This window comes from Diabrotica undecimpunctata, chromosome 5, assembly GCF_040954645.1.
Source record: "Diabrotica undecimpunctata isolate CICGRU chromosome 5, icDiaUnde3, whole genome shotgun sequence".
Lineage (NCBI taxonomy): Eukaryota > Metazoa > Arthropoda > Insecta > Coleoptera > Chrysomelidae > Diabrotica > Diabrotica undecimpunctata.
In genome coordinates this window covers 157,460,901-157,476,076 of record NC_092807.1, presented here as the reverse complement: position 1 = coordinate 157,476,076, position 15,176 = coordinate 157,460,901, and the positions used below count along the sequence as shown (strand labels likewise).

General features: G+C 35.1%; 1 protein-coding gene across 1 annotated transcript in view; it reads left to right on the top strand.

The window, feature by feature from the left end:
- Npc2b (Niemann-Pick type C-2b) overlaps positions 1-14,673 on the top strand; it is a 33,692-nt gene extending 19,019 nt beyond the window's left edge. The window contains exons 3-4 of the mRNA XM_072533074.1: positions 9,615-9,817; positions 14,540-14,673. Of these exons, the coding sequence (XP_072389175.1) occupies positions 9,615-9,817; positions 14,540-14,629 (293 nt within the window). The 3' untranslated portion in view covers positions 14,630-14,673. The remainder of the gene's footprint in view (positions 1-9,614; positions 9,818-14,539) is intronic.
- Positions 14,674-15,176: the final 503 nt, after the last annotated feature.

Sequence of the window (15,176 nt, the reverse complement as noted above, 5' to 3'; positions counted from 1 at the left end):
GATTAAATATCAGTGGTGAAATTATGTACCCCTGTCACATTTCCCTTAAGATTTTGATCTGATCTGTATATTTTCCATATATTCGGAGCATCGCTAATTGATTGCAATATAGGTTAGCTATTATTTTTAGGTCTCTTATGTCAATCCCTGATCATTTGTTCATGCCTGACTCTATCGAAAGCCTTCGTGTAGTTAATCAGGCATGCAAAAACATCACAGCTGGCATCTCTACATTTCTGAAACAATACCCGCTAAATAAAGCTTCCCTCGTACCAACGGCGTTTACAAATCCAAACGGATTTGGCGCAATTTGTTCCTCGCATTTCCGGCAAATTCTTTTATGGATGACTTTTAAAACCAGCTTCAGCAGATGGTTAATTAGTCTTATGGTCCTATAGCGTTCACAAACTTTTGCTTCTGGTTTTTTGGGCAATGGTACGAACTACGTTTTGAGCCACTCTACTGGTATTTTTCCTGCCTTGTACATTTCATTAAATATTTCAGTTATTATTTTTATTTGTTCTACATCTAATAGCTTCAGCAGTTCTGCAGGAATTTCATCAAGTCCCGGTGCCTTTCCATCCTTCATTTGTCTGATGGCTGCCGTTATTCATATTCTGAAACATTTTCTTTAATTCTAAATTATTTAATTTTATATGGACGCAAGAGCGTTTTCCTTTAATATGGACTAATCGGACTGTTCTTTTTTAATCGCGACCGACAAAAGTTGGTTTAACGAGTTTCAAAGTGGTTGCACGTCGGATTTTGAAAAGTCACGTGAAGGTACCATTGAAGATGACATAAAAAAATCCACGATCTCGTATTATCAGACCACGGAATGAAGACTTGCGAGATAGCTGAGACAGTAGGCATCTTAAAGCCTGTTGATATCAATATCGTTAAAGTGGTGATGCTTTCTGATTCTCTGAGATCGATTACTTCAATTTAACGAGTATATCCTAAACACGCAATTGAACAAAACAAGGGATCAAAACAGGTTACATGTGTCAAAAAGGGGTAAAACAGTTGACTTCATATGAATGGACGAATTCAAACAGCAACGAAGTCATTTTAAAATAGTTTTAAATTTATGGGTTGTTCTAGGACAAACAAAGTGAATAAAAAATTTAATAAACCGTTTGAAAGCAATCGACATAGCGATATCTGAATAATTTTTTGTTTAAAATTATATACACATTTTAGTACTATTTTGAAAAAATTTCTTTTTTGTAACTAGGTAACCTATATATTTATACTTTTAAAAATTTTGGAACAGTTTTGTCCCTAATTGCTATTAGATGGATGTGACTTTGTCTTACAAAAAATCAATACTTTTTTTTTAATTTAAAGCGAAACTGACATTAAATAAATAAAAAAATAACTGTATTTCATTTCTTTAATAAAACTACAATTAAAAACCGTCTACGGAAACTTTGTTCCCAAAACAATTATATGCGTATATAAATAAAATAATTTAGCTATTAGAATTCACCTTGGTACGGTCGTTTACAAATTAGAAGTGTCACATTGTTGGAAATGCGTAGCTCATATTACTATATTTAGCTAGCAATTTGGAAGATCAGCAGTTATTATTTGATAGGGTGAATAGCATAGGTAAAAAATATGGCCTCAAAATCAACATTTTGAAAACGAAATATATGGTCATTAGCAGAAACCCTCCAGAAAACCCGATAATATGCATAGGTGACGATCGCATAAAACGCGTGAAAACTTTTAAATACCTTGGCACCACAATCAATGACCAATCGGATCCACAACAAGAGATAAAAACCCGAATACAAATGGCAAGACAAGCTTTTGTGAAATTCAGACCGCTCCTATGTAATCAAAACCTAAATTTCGAAATACGCTACAGAATGGTCAAGTGCTGCATATGGTCCATCTTGCTTTATGGCATGGAAACGTGGACTTTGAAAAAAACATCTATCAACAAACTTGAAGCATTTGAAATGTGGTCATTGAGAAGAATGATGCGCATACCTTGGGTGGATAGAGTTCGAAACGATGACGTCCTTAAGAGAGCCGGCGTGGAAAGAGAACTCTTTGAATTAATTAAAAAACGCAAGATTGGTTACCTTGGGCACATATTGAGAGGAGCAAAATATGAAATACCACAGTTAATCCTACAAGGGAAGATCGAAGGTAGGAGAGGAGCCGGCCGCAAACAATTATCCTGGTTAAGGAATATTAAAGAATGGACAGGAATACACAATACAGGCGAGCTGTGTCACGCCGCCAAGAACAGAATTCTAGTAATGAGATAGTCGCCTACGCACTTTGTTGTATGGCATGTTAAGAAGAAGAAGCTAGCAAATATAAAATCTGGCGCAATAAACTTCATTGAACATAACCAAGGGTTACTATTTACACTCAGGTGCAAAAAATTCGATTAGCGCTTATTTTATAGAAAAGATTTTTGGAAATGGCACTAGTAGATATGGGCAAAGATTTAAGGAGGAACATTAACTGTAAATAAGAAACACAATTTAGGCAAAAAACTATTTATTTATAAAAACATACGACATTATTCGAAAAATAAAAAAAAATGGAAGCACTACAAGCATGCCGCATTGACTATCGGTATACAAGGTTAATTTACATATACATTAATTACAAATACATACAAGAACGGTAAAACTACCTAAAAACACGGATCATATTCCAATCAGCAGAGGAGTCCGACAGGGTGATACCTTATCGCCTAAACTGTTTACCGCAGTACTAGAATATGCTTGTAAAAAACTTAATTGGGAAGAGAAACACATCGACGGTAGAAGATTAACAAATTTGAAATTCGCAGACGACATAGTTTTGTTCTCGGACAACCTCAAGGAGATATGTACAATGCTACACTTTAAACTTTAGTTAGTGTGTGCCAGTGTGTGTCTTAAAATAAACATCTCCAAAACAAAATTCATGACAAACCTAGTACCTAGCGGAAATATCAATATTGGAGACAACGAAGTAGAGCTGGTGGAAAATACATATACCTTGGACCCGAAATAAAGACCACAAGAGACAACCAAACATGCGAACTACGAAGAAGAATAAACCTACCATTAGCAGCCTATGTAAAAATCAAAGTTATCTTTAAAAGCGATATACCAATTTCTTTAAAACGTAAAATATTTGACTAATGTGTGTTGCGTGTGTGATGACCTACGGTACAACTTCTTAGAGAAGTTAGAAATGAAGACTTAGACGAAGAACAGGAGTTATCAATTTCCCGAATTGCCACACTTAAATGGCACTGGGCCGGACACGTCGCCCGAATCAGTGATGAAAGGTGGACGAAGAGATTGTTTGAGTGGAGGCAGAGGTCAGACAAAAGAAGTAGAGGAAGACCCCTACTCGTTGAACTGACGATCTCAAGAAAATGTCAATAAATTTGAGGAAAAGTGCTCAAAATAGAGCACAATGAAGGAGGCATATGTCCAGCAGTGGACGCAAAGGGCTGGGTAATGATGATGATGGTGAAAAAAATGAAAAGTAGCCTTGCGAATAAAAAATGTATGTTATTTATTATTAATACCTAGTATTTTGGCTTGGCTTTGTGGTAATTAAATGTTGAACATGAAGTTAGTTAAATTAGTTCCATATTGTCTGAAGAGCCTTATTAAGCTCGGGCAAGTTATTTGGGCGTAGTCTTCTTCTTCTTAGTCGTTAACCTGATGCAGGTGTCGTGATATCATGAAGCTATTAGCTAAATTTCCCAATGTTCCTCCACGTTTTTCTATCTTCTGCCATTCTAGCACATTCTGACAATGGAGCGCCAATGGTAGCAACAATATGGCCCGTGTATCGTGTGGGAGATCTACCTCTATTTCTTTTGCCTTCTACTTTTCCCTGGATGGTAAGTTTGGGCGTAGTAGCCGAACTTAAATCCATCTTCCCAGTGTGTCCCACAGATCTTTGATTGTATTGAGGACGATGCTTAAAGCTGGCCCATTCACACGGACAATCCCTACGTCTTCTAAGTATTCATTGAAGATTCTAGCATGGTGATGAAAGATTATTACAAAGCTACGGAAAGCTTGAAACTAAAGTGGAAGGTCAAGTGAATAGAGCAAACAGAGTCGCAGGCTGCCTGAATGAAACAATATGGATAAATAGAAATATCGGGAAAGAAACAAGACAGTCATCAAACCAATAATGACATAAGCGACAGAAACAAGACCTGACACAGAGAGGACAAAAAGGATGTAAGAAACAGAGCAGAGATGAAAACACTTAAGAAAAATTAATGGTAAGACACTATGGGACAAAGCTAGAAGTACAGATATACGACGTAGATGCAAGGTGGAGAACATCAAGAACTGGGTAAGAAATAAAAGAGTAGAATGGAACGATCATATAAGCCAAATGACAACAAATAGAGTAGTAAAGACGGCAAGAGACGGTTCCCCAATAGGAAGATGATCAGTAGGAAGACCACGACAACGATGGAACGACAACTTACTAGAGGCACATTGAAAGACAGACAGAGTCATGTCTATATAAAAAGAAGAAGAAGAGTGAAAAAAGAAGTACCACATGCCCATCTAAAATAGGTATTTTATACCTTGCTCCTGCCATAAAACCTCTATCAATCAGAACTAAACATTTGAACTTACATCAGTCCAAACCATCCAAACTTGATAGTCCTCAATAGGTTATTCTGTCAGAAATATTGCATTGGGTTTTCCTTGTCTTCTCCAGATTGTTTTGCGATCGTCAGGTGACTTTTAAGTGAAACCTGGACTTATTCGAGAACAAAGCAGTACTCCAATCTGCTCAACTTTAATTTTGGATGTTAGAAAAGGGTGTTAGAAACAGCAGAGACGAAAACACTTAAAAAATTGATGGTAAGACATTATGGGACAAAGCTAGAAGTACATATATACGACGTAGATGCCAGGTGGAGAACATCAAGGACTCGGCAAGAAATAAAAGAGTAGAATAAAACGATTATATAAGCTAAATGACAACAAATGGAGTAATAAAGATGGCAAGAGACGGTTCTCCAATAGAAAGACGATCAGTAGGAAGACCACGTAAACGATGGAATGACAACTTACTGGAGTCACATTACCAAATGCCAGAGATGCCACAGAACCTCTAAAATCCTACGAACAAGCTGAATTGTTTTGAGGATGTTCATTTTGAAACTTCAACAAATATACACAAAGTTTACTATTCCCACCATGATGCCTTTTGATATGTAAATATGAAAATTGCATAATTAGAATTACTATGTATGATCAGAGGAGAAAATAAAGTACTTGGGTCATGTTAGAGGTGAAAGATGTGAATTACTTCAAATCATATTGAAAGGTAAAGTACAGGGCAAATTATCAGTAACGAGACGCCAGAATTTGTTGCTCAGGAGATGGTTTGACCGCTCAGTCGCAGAAATCTTTCTTGCAGCAGTTTTCTCAGCTACAATGGCCATTTGGATCGCCAATATTCGAAATTAGATGACGCAAATAAAGAAGAAGCGTACGTTTAGTTAAAACAACAATTTCAAAATCAATTTAAAGCAATAACATTGTGGATCTTTATTATAATTAAAACTGAACTACGTTTCAATTTATTCGACCATAGTACAAAATGGCCATGGCCAGCTTTATTTTACATATTTTTTTATTATTCACTCATTTGTTTATAACCGAAATAAGATTGGCCTTGTTTTATTGTTGATCTATCTTAAAATTAAATTAAAAATATTCCAATTAACGTTTTATATAATATTGATTAACATATTAATTCCTCGGTCGAAGATAAAAAAAGTAATTCTAAGAACCATTATTTATACATTACTGTAAAAAATTAGACATCCAATTTTGTTGTAAAAAACCAAGGTCGCTGGTTTCAATAAAAATTAGTTACGTAAATGTAAACAGCAGAATCACCATACATATTCCTTTTGAACTTGTCATAAAACGGTCTAATTGTGCTAAGCTTGTATAGTTGGCAACGAAAAATTAAAATGATTACTAAAGGGAATAATCATGTCGTTACATGAATGGAGGATAATACTTGAGTATAAAATTAAAACGTAAATTGGTTGGATAAGAAAGTAAAAATAGAAGCCCGTTCATGTACATATATACAATATAAAATAATAATATACTGGATATTAGAAAAATATTAGTAAGATCTTACATCTTCTTACATCTTCTTACATCTTTAGTTTGGTTCTGACAATACTCACCATAACCCCATAACTATTTTTATGTAGCATTTTTATATTTTTCTAGATTCAGCAATAATTTTTCGTTCCAACTACACTGGGGTGCAAAATTAACCGGACACTTATGATTTTTCCTAAAAACTGGAGTTTAAAAGAGTTGTTTAAGATGTTCCCAATTAAGTATTTAATAATAGACAAAATTTAAAAGTCAAATTTATTACATCTGAATGTACATTCTAAGAATGTTACTCGGAAAAAACAATTAACAATTCAAAAAATTTAAAAATCCGCAAAGAAAAAAATATTATTTTTTATTTTAATATAAACAATTTTTATGGAAAACAATGTTTAGTAGAGTGTATTACCTCCACGAGCCCTAATTACGGCCCTTACTCGATCAGACATACTTCGGATCAAGGTAGCAAAGTCTGCTTGATGGATTTGCTCCCATTTGTCACGAACTGCTTGCTCCAAATCATTCATGGTTTCAAACTCACCATGGTTACGTCAAATACGTCGTCCCAGAATATCCCATGCATGCTCTATTGGATTTAAGTCTGCACTTCTTGGCGGCCATGGTAATAAACGAATTCCAACTTCATCCAAGTAATCCCGTGTTATTCTTGCGCTGTGCGGATGAGCATTATCTTGCATTAGACGAAAGTTTTCTCCAATAAATGGGGCAAATGGCACTAAATGATCTTCCAAATATTGCTGAATATACTGTTGAGCGTTCAAACTGCCCCCTTGAATTGTAACAAGTTCTGTATGAGCCTCTAGGGAAATGCCTGCCCACACCATTATACCACCTCTACCAAATTGAACTCTCGGAGCAAAACAACATTGCTGATAACGTTCACCAGTTCTTCTCCATATCCTATGCCGTCCATCCGATGAGTATCTGTTAAATCTTGATTCATCCGTGAAAAGCTCAGCACTCTAATCGTCAACACTCTAATTAAGATGTTCGCGAGCGAAGTGTAAACGTTGCCTCCGATGATCTGCTGTTAATAGAGGTCCCGTGACAGGTGTCTGGTGTCATAATTTTTTTAATGCAAGTTTTAAACAGGAGACAATCAAAAACCTACAGCCGAACTTATAATCAGGTACAGTACCACAATAAACTTAAATTAATACTAAGCCAATATTTCACATTAATAACAAAACGTATGTGTAAAAGTGTTTTTGTTCGCAAAAAACATCTAAACAGGCTCAAACAAGAAAAAAACTTGTCGCTAATAAGGCATAAAATACAATTTCAAACAAATTAAACAAGTTTCGATCTAAACACCAACAAAAAACAAAAAAAATTGAGTGTCCGGTTAATTTTGCACCCCAGTATATATTAATTACCGAGCAGTCAGACCCCTCACCAATTCTTTGGATTCAAAGTTACACATTACTATCTTAGTATTTATAATCGTTGGATATTAAATACTTAGGATTTTACGTACTTTTTTGGAGCCATGCTACTTCCCACACATTCGAACATTATTCCTTCCATTTCTTCTCCATGGTTGCATGAGAACTATCACCTAGGTCTTTTTACAGTTAATTAAATACTTATACAAGCTATACTAATTATATCAATACAAAATACATAGTATATAAATACAAAATACACAGTTTAAAAACACAACTATAAATTAATGACTGCAACGAAACAATTAGCAGTTAAATCAACTAAGAAAAAGGTGTAAATGCCTTGTAGGTACCTTAACTGAATACCCCAATAAATTATATGAACTGCTAAATTCATTTCCACTTCTGAGAAGTCTAATCAAAAAGGTTACACAGGTCTATATTCAATTTTTTTAGGGGAAAACCATCGAAGGGATTTAGGGGGCCTATATTTTTTTATTGATACAAACACGTTAATAACATTATGTAAAATTTGGTAGTAAGACTAAGTAGTTGTTGATAGCATCGTAATCGGCACTTTTAAAATCATAATAAGAACAATTGTAAGCTAAGGGACAACAATCAGCAAACGTAAACTCCAACGATATCGATTCTAAGATTAGTCATCATTTTGACTCCAAAAATTTACCATGTTGGTTATGCACGAAAGATTTCTGTAGATGAGTGGTCAAACCATCTCCTCAGGTCTTTCAGCCACGAGTTCTGGCGTCTTTTAACTGATCTTTTGCTCTGAACTTTACCTTCCAATATGGTTTGGAGTAATTCATCTTTCATCTCTCAACACATGACCCAAGTATTGCTCTTGAGACTCTTGACTCTTCTCATGACTTCTCAAATTTTTGACGTTTGGTGCCAATATATTTTTTTTAAGCTCTTTTCTCTATTCGGATTGCCGAATATAGGCCTCTCCTAATTCTCGCCATTCATCTCTGTTGTTTGTAAGACGTTTCCTTCTTCTTCTTAACATGCCATACACCAAAGTGCGTAGGCGACTATCTAATTACTAGAATTCTGTTCTTGGCGGCGTGACACAGCTCGCCTGTATTGTGTATTCCTGTCCATTCTTTAATATTCCTTAACCAGGATAATTTTTTGCAGCCGGCTCCTCTCCTACCTTCGATCTTCCCTTGTAGGATTAACTGTGGTATTTCATATTTTGCTCCTCTCAATATATGCCCAAGGTAACCAATCTTGCGTTTTTTAATTAATTCAAAGAGTTCTCTTTCCACGCCGGCTCTCTTAAGGACGTCATAGTTTCGAACTCTATCCACCCAAGGTATGCGCATCATTCTTCTCAATGACCACATTTCAAATGCTTCAAGTTTGTTGATAGATGATTTTTCAAAGTCCACGTTTCCATGCCATAAAGCAAGATGGACCATATGTAGCACTTGACCATTCTGTAGCGTATTTCGAAATTTAGGTTTTGATTACATAGGAGCGGTCTGAATTTCACAAAAGCTTGTCTTGACGTTGTTGAAAAGACGTTTCCACAGTTCTTTTAATATCGTCGCTCCATCGCATTTGCGGTCTTCCTCGTGGTCTTTTGGCTTCATATGGCCGTCAATTCCCGATTTTTTTATTCCATCGGCCATCCGTAAGACGTTCGTTATGTCCAGCCCATTTCCATTTCAGTTTAGCTGCCAGTTCGACCGCATCTTTTACTTTTGTTCTATTACGAATGTTGTCATTGGTTTTATGGTCTTTGAGTGAGATACCCAGCATCTGACGTTCCATATAGTTCTGAGATAATTCGCAAGTCTTGTTCGTCAATTTCAGTTGTTCTCAGAATTCCGATCATCTTTTGATGGTTAACGCAGTCAAATGCTTTTCGATAATCAATAAAACATGAAATTACATAAATCGTTAATATCATAAAATAAAAGATAATAAGATATACAATCCATTGCAAAATTTAACCAAATTGTAAATTGCATAATAAAAACTTACGAACTAATAAGTTTAAGTTGCTGACTTATTCAAATAAACCATTTTTTAGATAAAGATTACAAGGATCTCCATACAAGAGTAACTGCTGAAATATTGGGTACTGCTCTACCTTTCCCAGGAGTTGATGGTCAATCTGCGTGTAAAAATATATACGAGGAAGATAAGACTACGGTAGTAAAAGATTGCGAAGTTAAAGCAGGAAAAGACTATTATTACTTAAACGGTTTTGAGGTTTTAAGAATTTATCCAAGGGTAAGCATAAAAAACCAATTTGTTTAATTTATTAATGTTTGTATTTTGTTAACGATTTTCGAAGTGGAAATTGAAACGCCAATAAACTTACTTTAACCTTCAATTGTGGCTTATTCCCATTTAAATAGTAATTACTTTAAAATCCGCAAAGAACATAGCTTCAGAACTATAATTGTTCTTTGTCAAATAGGGAAAATTTATTTAAGTGCATACAGCAAAATCAATACTGACTTGTTTAAACCAAGTTTTTCAAATTTCCTTCAAAGATACAAAAATGACGATATACTACACCAAATTTGGTATGTTATAAGTCGAAAAACTGATAATTTTATATAAAGTTACATCTTTCGTGGGTTCATACACATAATAGGCAGTATAGGCACTAACTTTGAAGACTTTTTCGTATTGATTTACTAGTTCTGTTTTGTTTTCGTAATCACAAACAATGATGTTTTTAAGCTACTTAGATTATTATTAGACTCCTGCGCTAGTACTACTCTTAAAGTATACAGTGATGAGTGCCTTAAGAACCGGCAAAATAACGCAAAAGATAGAAAACATAATACGTTGTGAAATAAAAAGAGATGAAAGTAGTAGAGGTGGGAAATTATCGATAGAAACCTCTAATTTACATTACATTACATTCGGACTATCGATAGTTTCCCACCTTTAGACGTTAGCTTATGAGCTAGTTGACTTCAGTCATAATATTACAAGTATGACGTCGAACATTAACATTTTTTAAATTTCGCATAAAGTAAAAACTGATTAAAGGCAATAAAGCAAATGTAAGTAAACAGTTTAATTAGTAGTAATTTGATAAATACAGAATAACAAGCTATGATAATTCTGTACTGAGAAGAGTGTATGCGACGTCTCAAATCACAGTTTATTATTGATCAATACTTTAATTTTGGATAAAAACATACTCGTACTTAAACTGTTTTTACTTACATTACGTGATACGTATTACTATGACTGAAGTCAACCAGCTCATAAGCTAACGTCTAAAGGTGGGAAACTTTCGATAGATCTAATGTAATGTAAAGTAAATTATAGGTTTATATCGATAATTTCTCACCTCTACTACTTGCATCTCTTTTTATTTCACAACGTATTATGTTTTCTATCTTTTGCGTTATTTTGCCGGTTCTTAAGGCACTCATCCCTGTATATAAGTGACGGATTCGACCGTTACTTAAAAGAAATTCATTTTATTTAGCAATAAAACACTGAAAACTTTTATTTTCGACACTTCCACAATATTTATTTTAATTTATTATCACTACAGCTGTATCAGCCAGAGTGCCTTTCTCATGTGATCTATTTTTGGTATGTGTTTAAACTTTATAGTCTTTAACTGAATAAGATAAAGGGGGAAGAACTGTTTGTCTCAATTTGGTAATTCAGAATTATGTTTGTATTTTTTAATTTGTTGATTTTCATAGATTCTAATAAAGATAGCTTAAGGCCTTTATTTTGAATGTGAAGAATTTGAAATTCGTCAATAAAAGAATGATTATGGTCTAGAAGCTAAAGTGCGTACGTAGAGTCTGTTTTTCTATTATTGAAAGCCCTTTTATGTTCTGCTATACGTTTGACAAAAGTTCTACAAGTTTGACCGATGTAAGTTTTTGGGCAGTTGCCACATTTAAGTTTGTATACACCATTGTGTAAGTGTTTTTTATTTTGGCTCTTTTTGTTCTTAATATATTTGCCTAGGTTGTTGTTTGTTCTAAAAGCTGGCGTCATTCCTTTCTTTTTTATGTGTTTGGCTATTTTTGTTGATATCTTGCCTGTATATGTAATCGAGCAGAAGGTACTGGGTTTTTTCCGTTTTTAAAATTTTATTAATTGTTTATTCGTTGTATCCATTGTTTAGTGCTATTTGCTTAATGATATTTAATTTTGTCTCAAAGTTGTATTTTGACATCGGAATTTCTGTTAATCTATGTAACATATTATGATATGCTGCCGGTTTATGTAGTGTGCGAAGCGTTGAGTGCCCTAAAGACACGAAAGGTTCCGGGACTCGACGGAATACCACCAGAAGCGGTGAAACGCATTGGCAGTATGGAGCCGACGTAGCTTTTGGACCACATGAATGTACTGCTTGAAACTCAGCGATTTCCGGCAAATTGGAAGATCTCGAGGCTCGTACTGCTCCCAAAGGGGGAAGACAAGTATCGACCTGTTTGCCTTCTGTCGTGCATAGGTAAATTATACGAGAGGATCCTAACACAGGGGCCTCCTAACACTCCTCTCCTGAAAGGGAGGACCTTATCTTTGGCGCAAAGAGCTACGGTGAGATCCGCCGCATTGGGAGGGATCATGCCCAACATCGGAGCGCCCAAAACTGAGAGGAGGAGGGCCCTTCATTCTGTTGTGCAATCAATCTTTCTCTACGCTGCATCTGTCTGGCAGTTTTAACAAAGGCGTACAGAAAGCAGCTCACCCGAGCAGATAGGAAGAGTCTATTGAGGGTGGGGTGTGCATACAGAACAGTGTCTGCCGAGGCGTTAGGAGTTATCACCAAGTGTATTCTGATGCACATGCTAGTGAAGGAAAGAGGAAGAATATACGAGAGAAGAAATGAAGACATAGCAACAGAAAGTTTAAAAAAAGAAGAAAGGGAAAGACCCATAATGGTGTGGCAAGTGGAATGAAATAAGATGAGAAGGGTGGCGCAGTGGAATAAGTCGTTGATTCCTAATCTGAGAAGATGGATGGATTGTGGGCACCGGCGTTTGGATTATTTCCTGACGCAGATGCTCACAGGACTTGGTTGCTTTAGGGCATACCTTTACAGATTTGGAAAGGCAGAAAATGACAAATGCCTGTATTGTGAAATATCGGACACTGTCTCACACACTCTATTGGTATGCGATAGATGGATAGGTGAGAGGAGCCTGCTTGAGAGAGAGCTAGGAAGTAGGGTGCAATCAGTCATTGAACTGGTGGAGGAGATGCTTAGGTCGTCAGATCGGTGGATAGCAGTTCAGAGATATGTGAGGAGAACATTGGAAAGAAAGGCACAAGAAGAAAGGCGACCCGAAGGTAGACATAGTGCCCAGGACCAAGAAAGAAGATAAGGCAGAATGAGAAGCGGTGAGATTGAACACGAATAGGGAGGAATAGAGGGAGAGAAGAATTCCGTCGTAGTGGGAAAGTGCTAGAATGTGTGAGAATTGTGCGTGAATGAAATATCGGGTGAATGCCGTGCCGATGTTGCGTCCCAATCAGGGCGATCCGGTCGGTAATTCACCGCTGAGGAGGGTGTTTTTTTAGCAGGTAGGTCTCTGGTATTGACGGCGATGGTGTCCGAACAACCCTAGCGCGCGGCCTCGGATATCATTGTGGCCACGCTGGAGGAGTCCTGCATAACCGAGGCTGGAAGGCGGTTCTGCCTACCTTCTAGGACCGAGGTATGTTTCGAACATTTGCACCACCTTCCCTCATATAAGAAGAAAAAAAAAGTTTATGTTGTGTGGGATGGGGTGATAAATTGTGTATAGTCGTATCAGTATGGGTAGGTTTATGAAATATGGAGAACTCATATTTGTTTTGAAGTATGATAATTTTTAAATCTAGAAAATTTATAGATTAATTCTGCTCTGTTTTTATTGTGAATTCAATATGACTGGCGTGAATTATTATACGATAAGAATTGGTCAAGTTTTCTGTTAGTTCCTGTAAAACATAACAGTACATCATCTACGTATCTCCACCAATACAAAAACTGTTTGAATATTGGATGTTTTAAAATCTTTGTTTCTTGATGGTCCATAAAAATATCTGATAGCAATGGGCTTAAAGGATTACCCATTATAAGTTAAGCAATGTTATTTGTATATATTTGATTATTAAATTTAATGTAGTCCTTACTTATACAAATTTCAAGAGGATGTAAAATTTCAGACGCAATAATTGGATTTGTAATATTCTAGTGTAAAAGCTCTTTTACTAGAACAAAAGTTTCTGTAAGAGGAATACTAGGAAAAGGAAGTAGGGAGTAGAAGAAGAAGAGTTCGTAGGGTCCATACACATAAAAGACACTAACTTTTAAATACTTTTTCGTATTAATTGACTTTTTTTTTCGCAATCATAGACATTTATTTTTTTTTTAAACTAGTTTTATAAACTAAATTAGTTTATTAACTTGTAAGCTCACATTAATCTTAATTACCTAAATTTTTATAGTTTCACCGTGTATAATTGTAAAACATATCGATTAGTAGCTTAATTACACTTTGTTTAACTTCCTGAAAATTGTAGAGTGCCTAATAGGTATTGAGGAATTGCTTGCAATAATTTCCTTGTTTCAAGTTATATTTGCCAGCCTTCAAAAGTTAAAGGTTTTATTTTATGCAGAGGGCAATACACTTATTTGATGAATCGTAGCATTTTAGTGAGATTATAAATATGTCTAGCTTCGGGACTAGCTATATAGCAACAACTATAGTGTAATAATTCAGTAGCTGTCAATAAAACTATATTTTACTTCATCACTTCAACTTTTTATTTTATCATCGTCGATCGAGATGGATTGGACACAGGGCATTAGAAACAATTTGAAATTATGATTACATTCGAACAGTACAAACTACTAAAGAAATAAAAACTATAAAATATAGATATTTATAATTTATACAATTATTATATTTTTATACATAATTATTGATTTATTTTATAAATTATTATAATTTTTTTTTTATTTTTTAGATTAAAACCAATGCCCATTGGGAACTCTATGATCCAAAAACTTCAAGGAATATTATGTGTTTCGAATTTTTAGTTCGCATAACCAACTAGTGATATTTTGATAATCTACGTTAAATAATAAATTTTTTATTAAAGTTTTTTGTGTTTTAGTTATGTGTGTGCGAGATATATCGCTAACGTATGTAACAAAAGTTTCCGGAAAACATTAAATGTCTGATAGTATATATCCGTTTATTTTTGACTGCCCAACATTCTTTGGTAATATTCTCACCATCTTCATCCATGTCCTATTCCTACTGTATCTTTATCCATTTCCCCATTACTTTGTAACACTGATCCTAGGTACTCAAAATAATCACTTTTAACAATTATTTCACCATCCAAAATCATCATTTTGTAGTAACTCAATCTTTACATTCCTTTAAGTTTAAAACCTTTTTTCTCAAGAATTTGTCTAAGCTGTTCCAGTTTTAGTTTCAAATCACTCTCAGTATCTCCTACTAATACTCACGTCAGTGCTAGTTCACTCAATCTTCATTCACTTTTCGGCGGCAATCCTTTCTTATTGAGCGTTCACCTCAGAATTTCTTGAGGTTCTCTATCTATCACCAAATGGAAAGGAAGACCCTGGAAAACT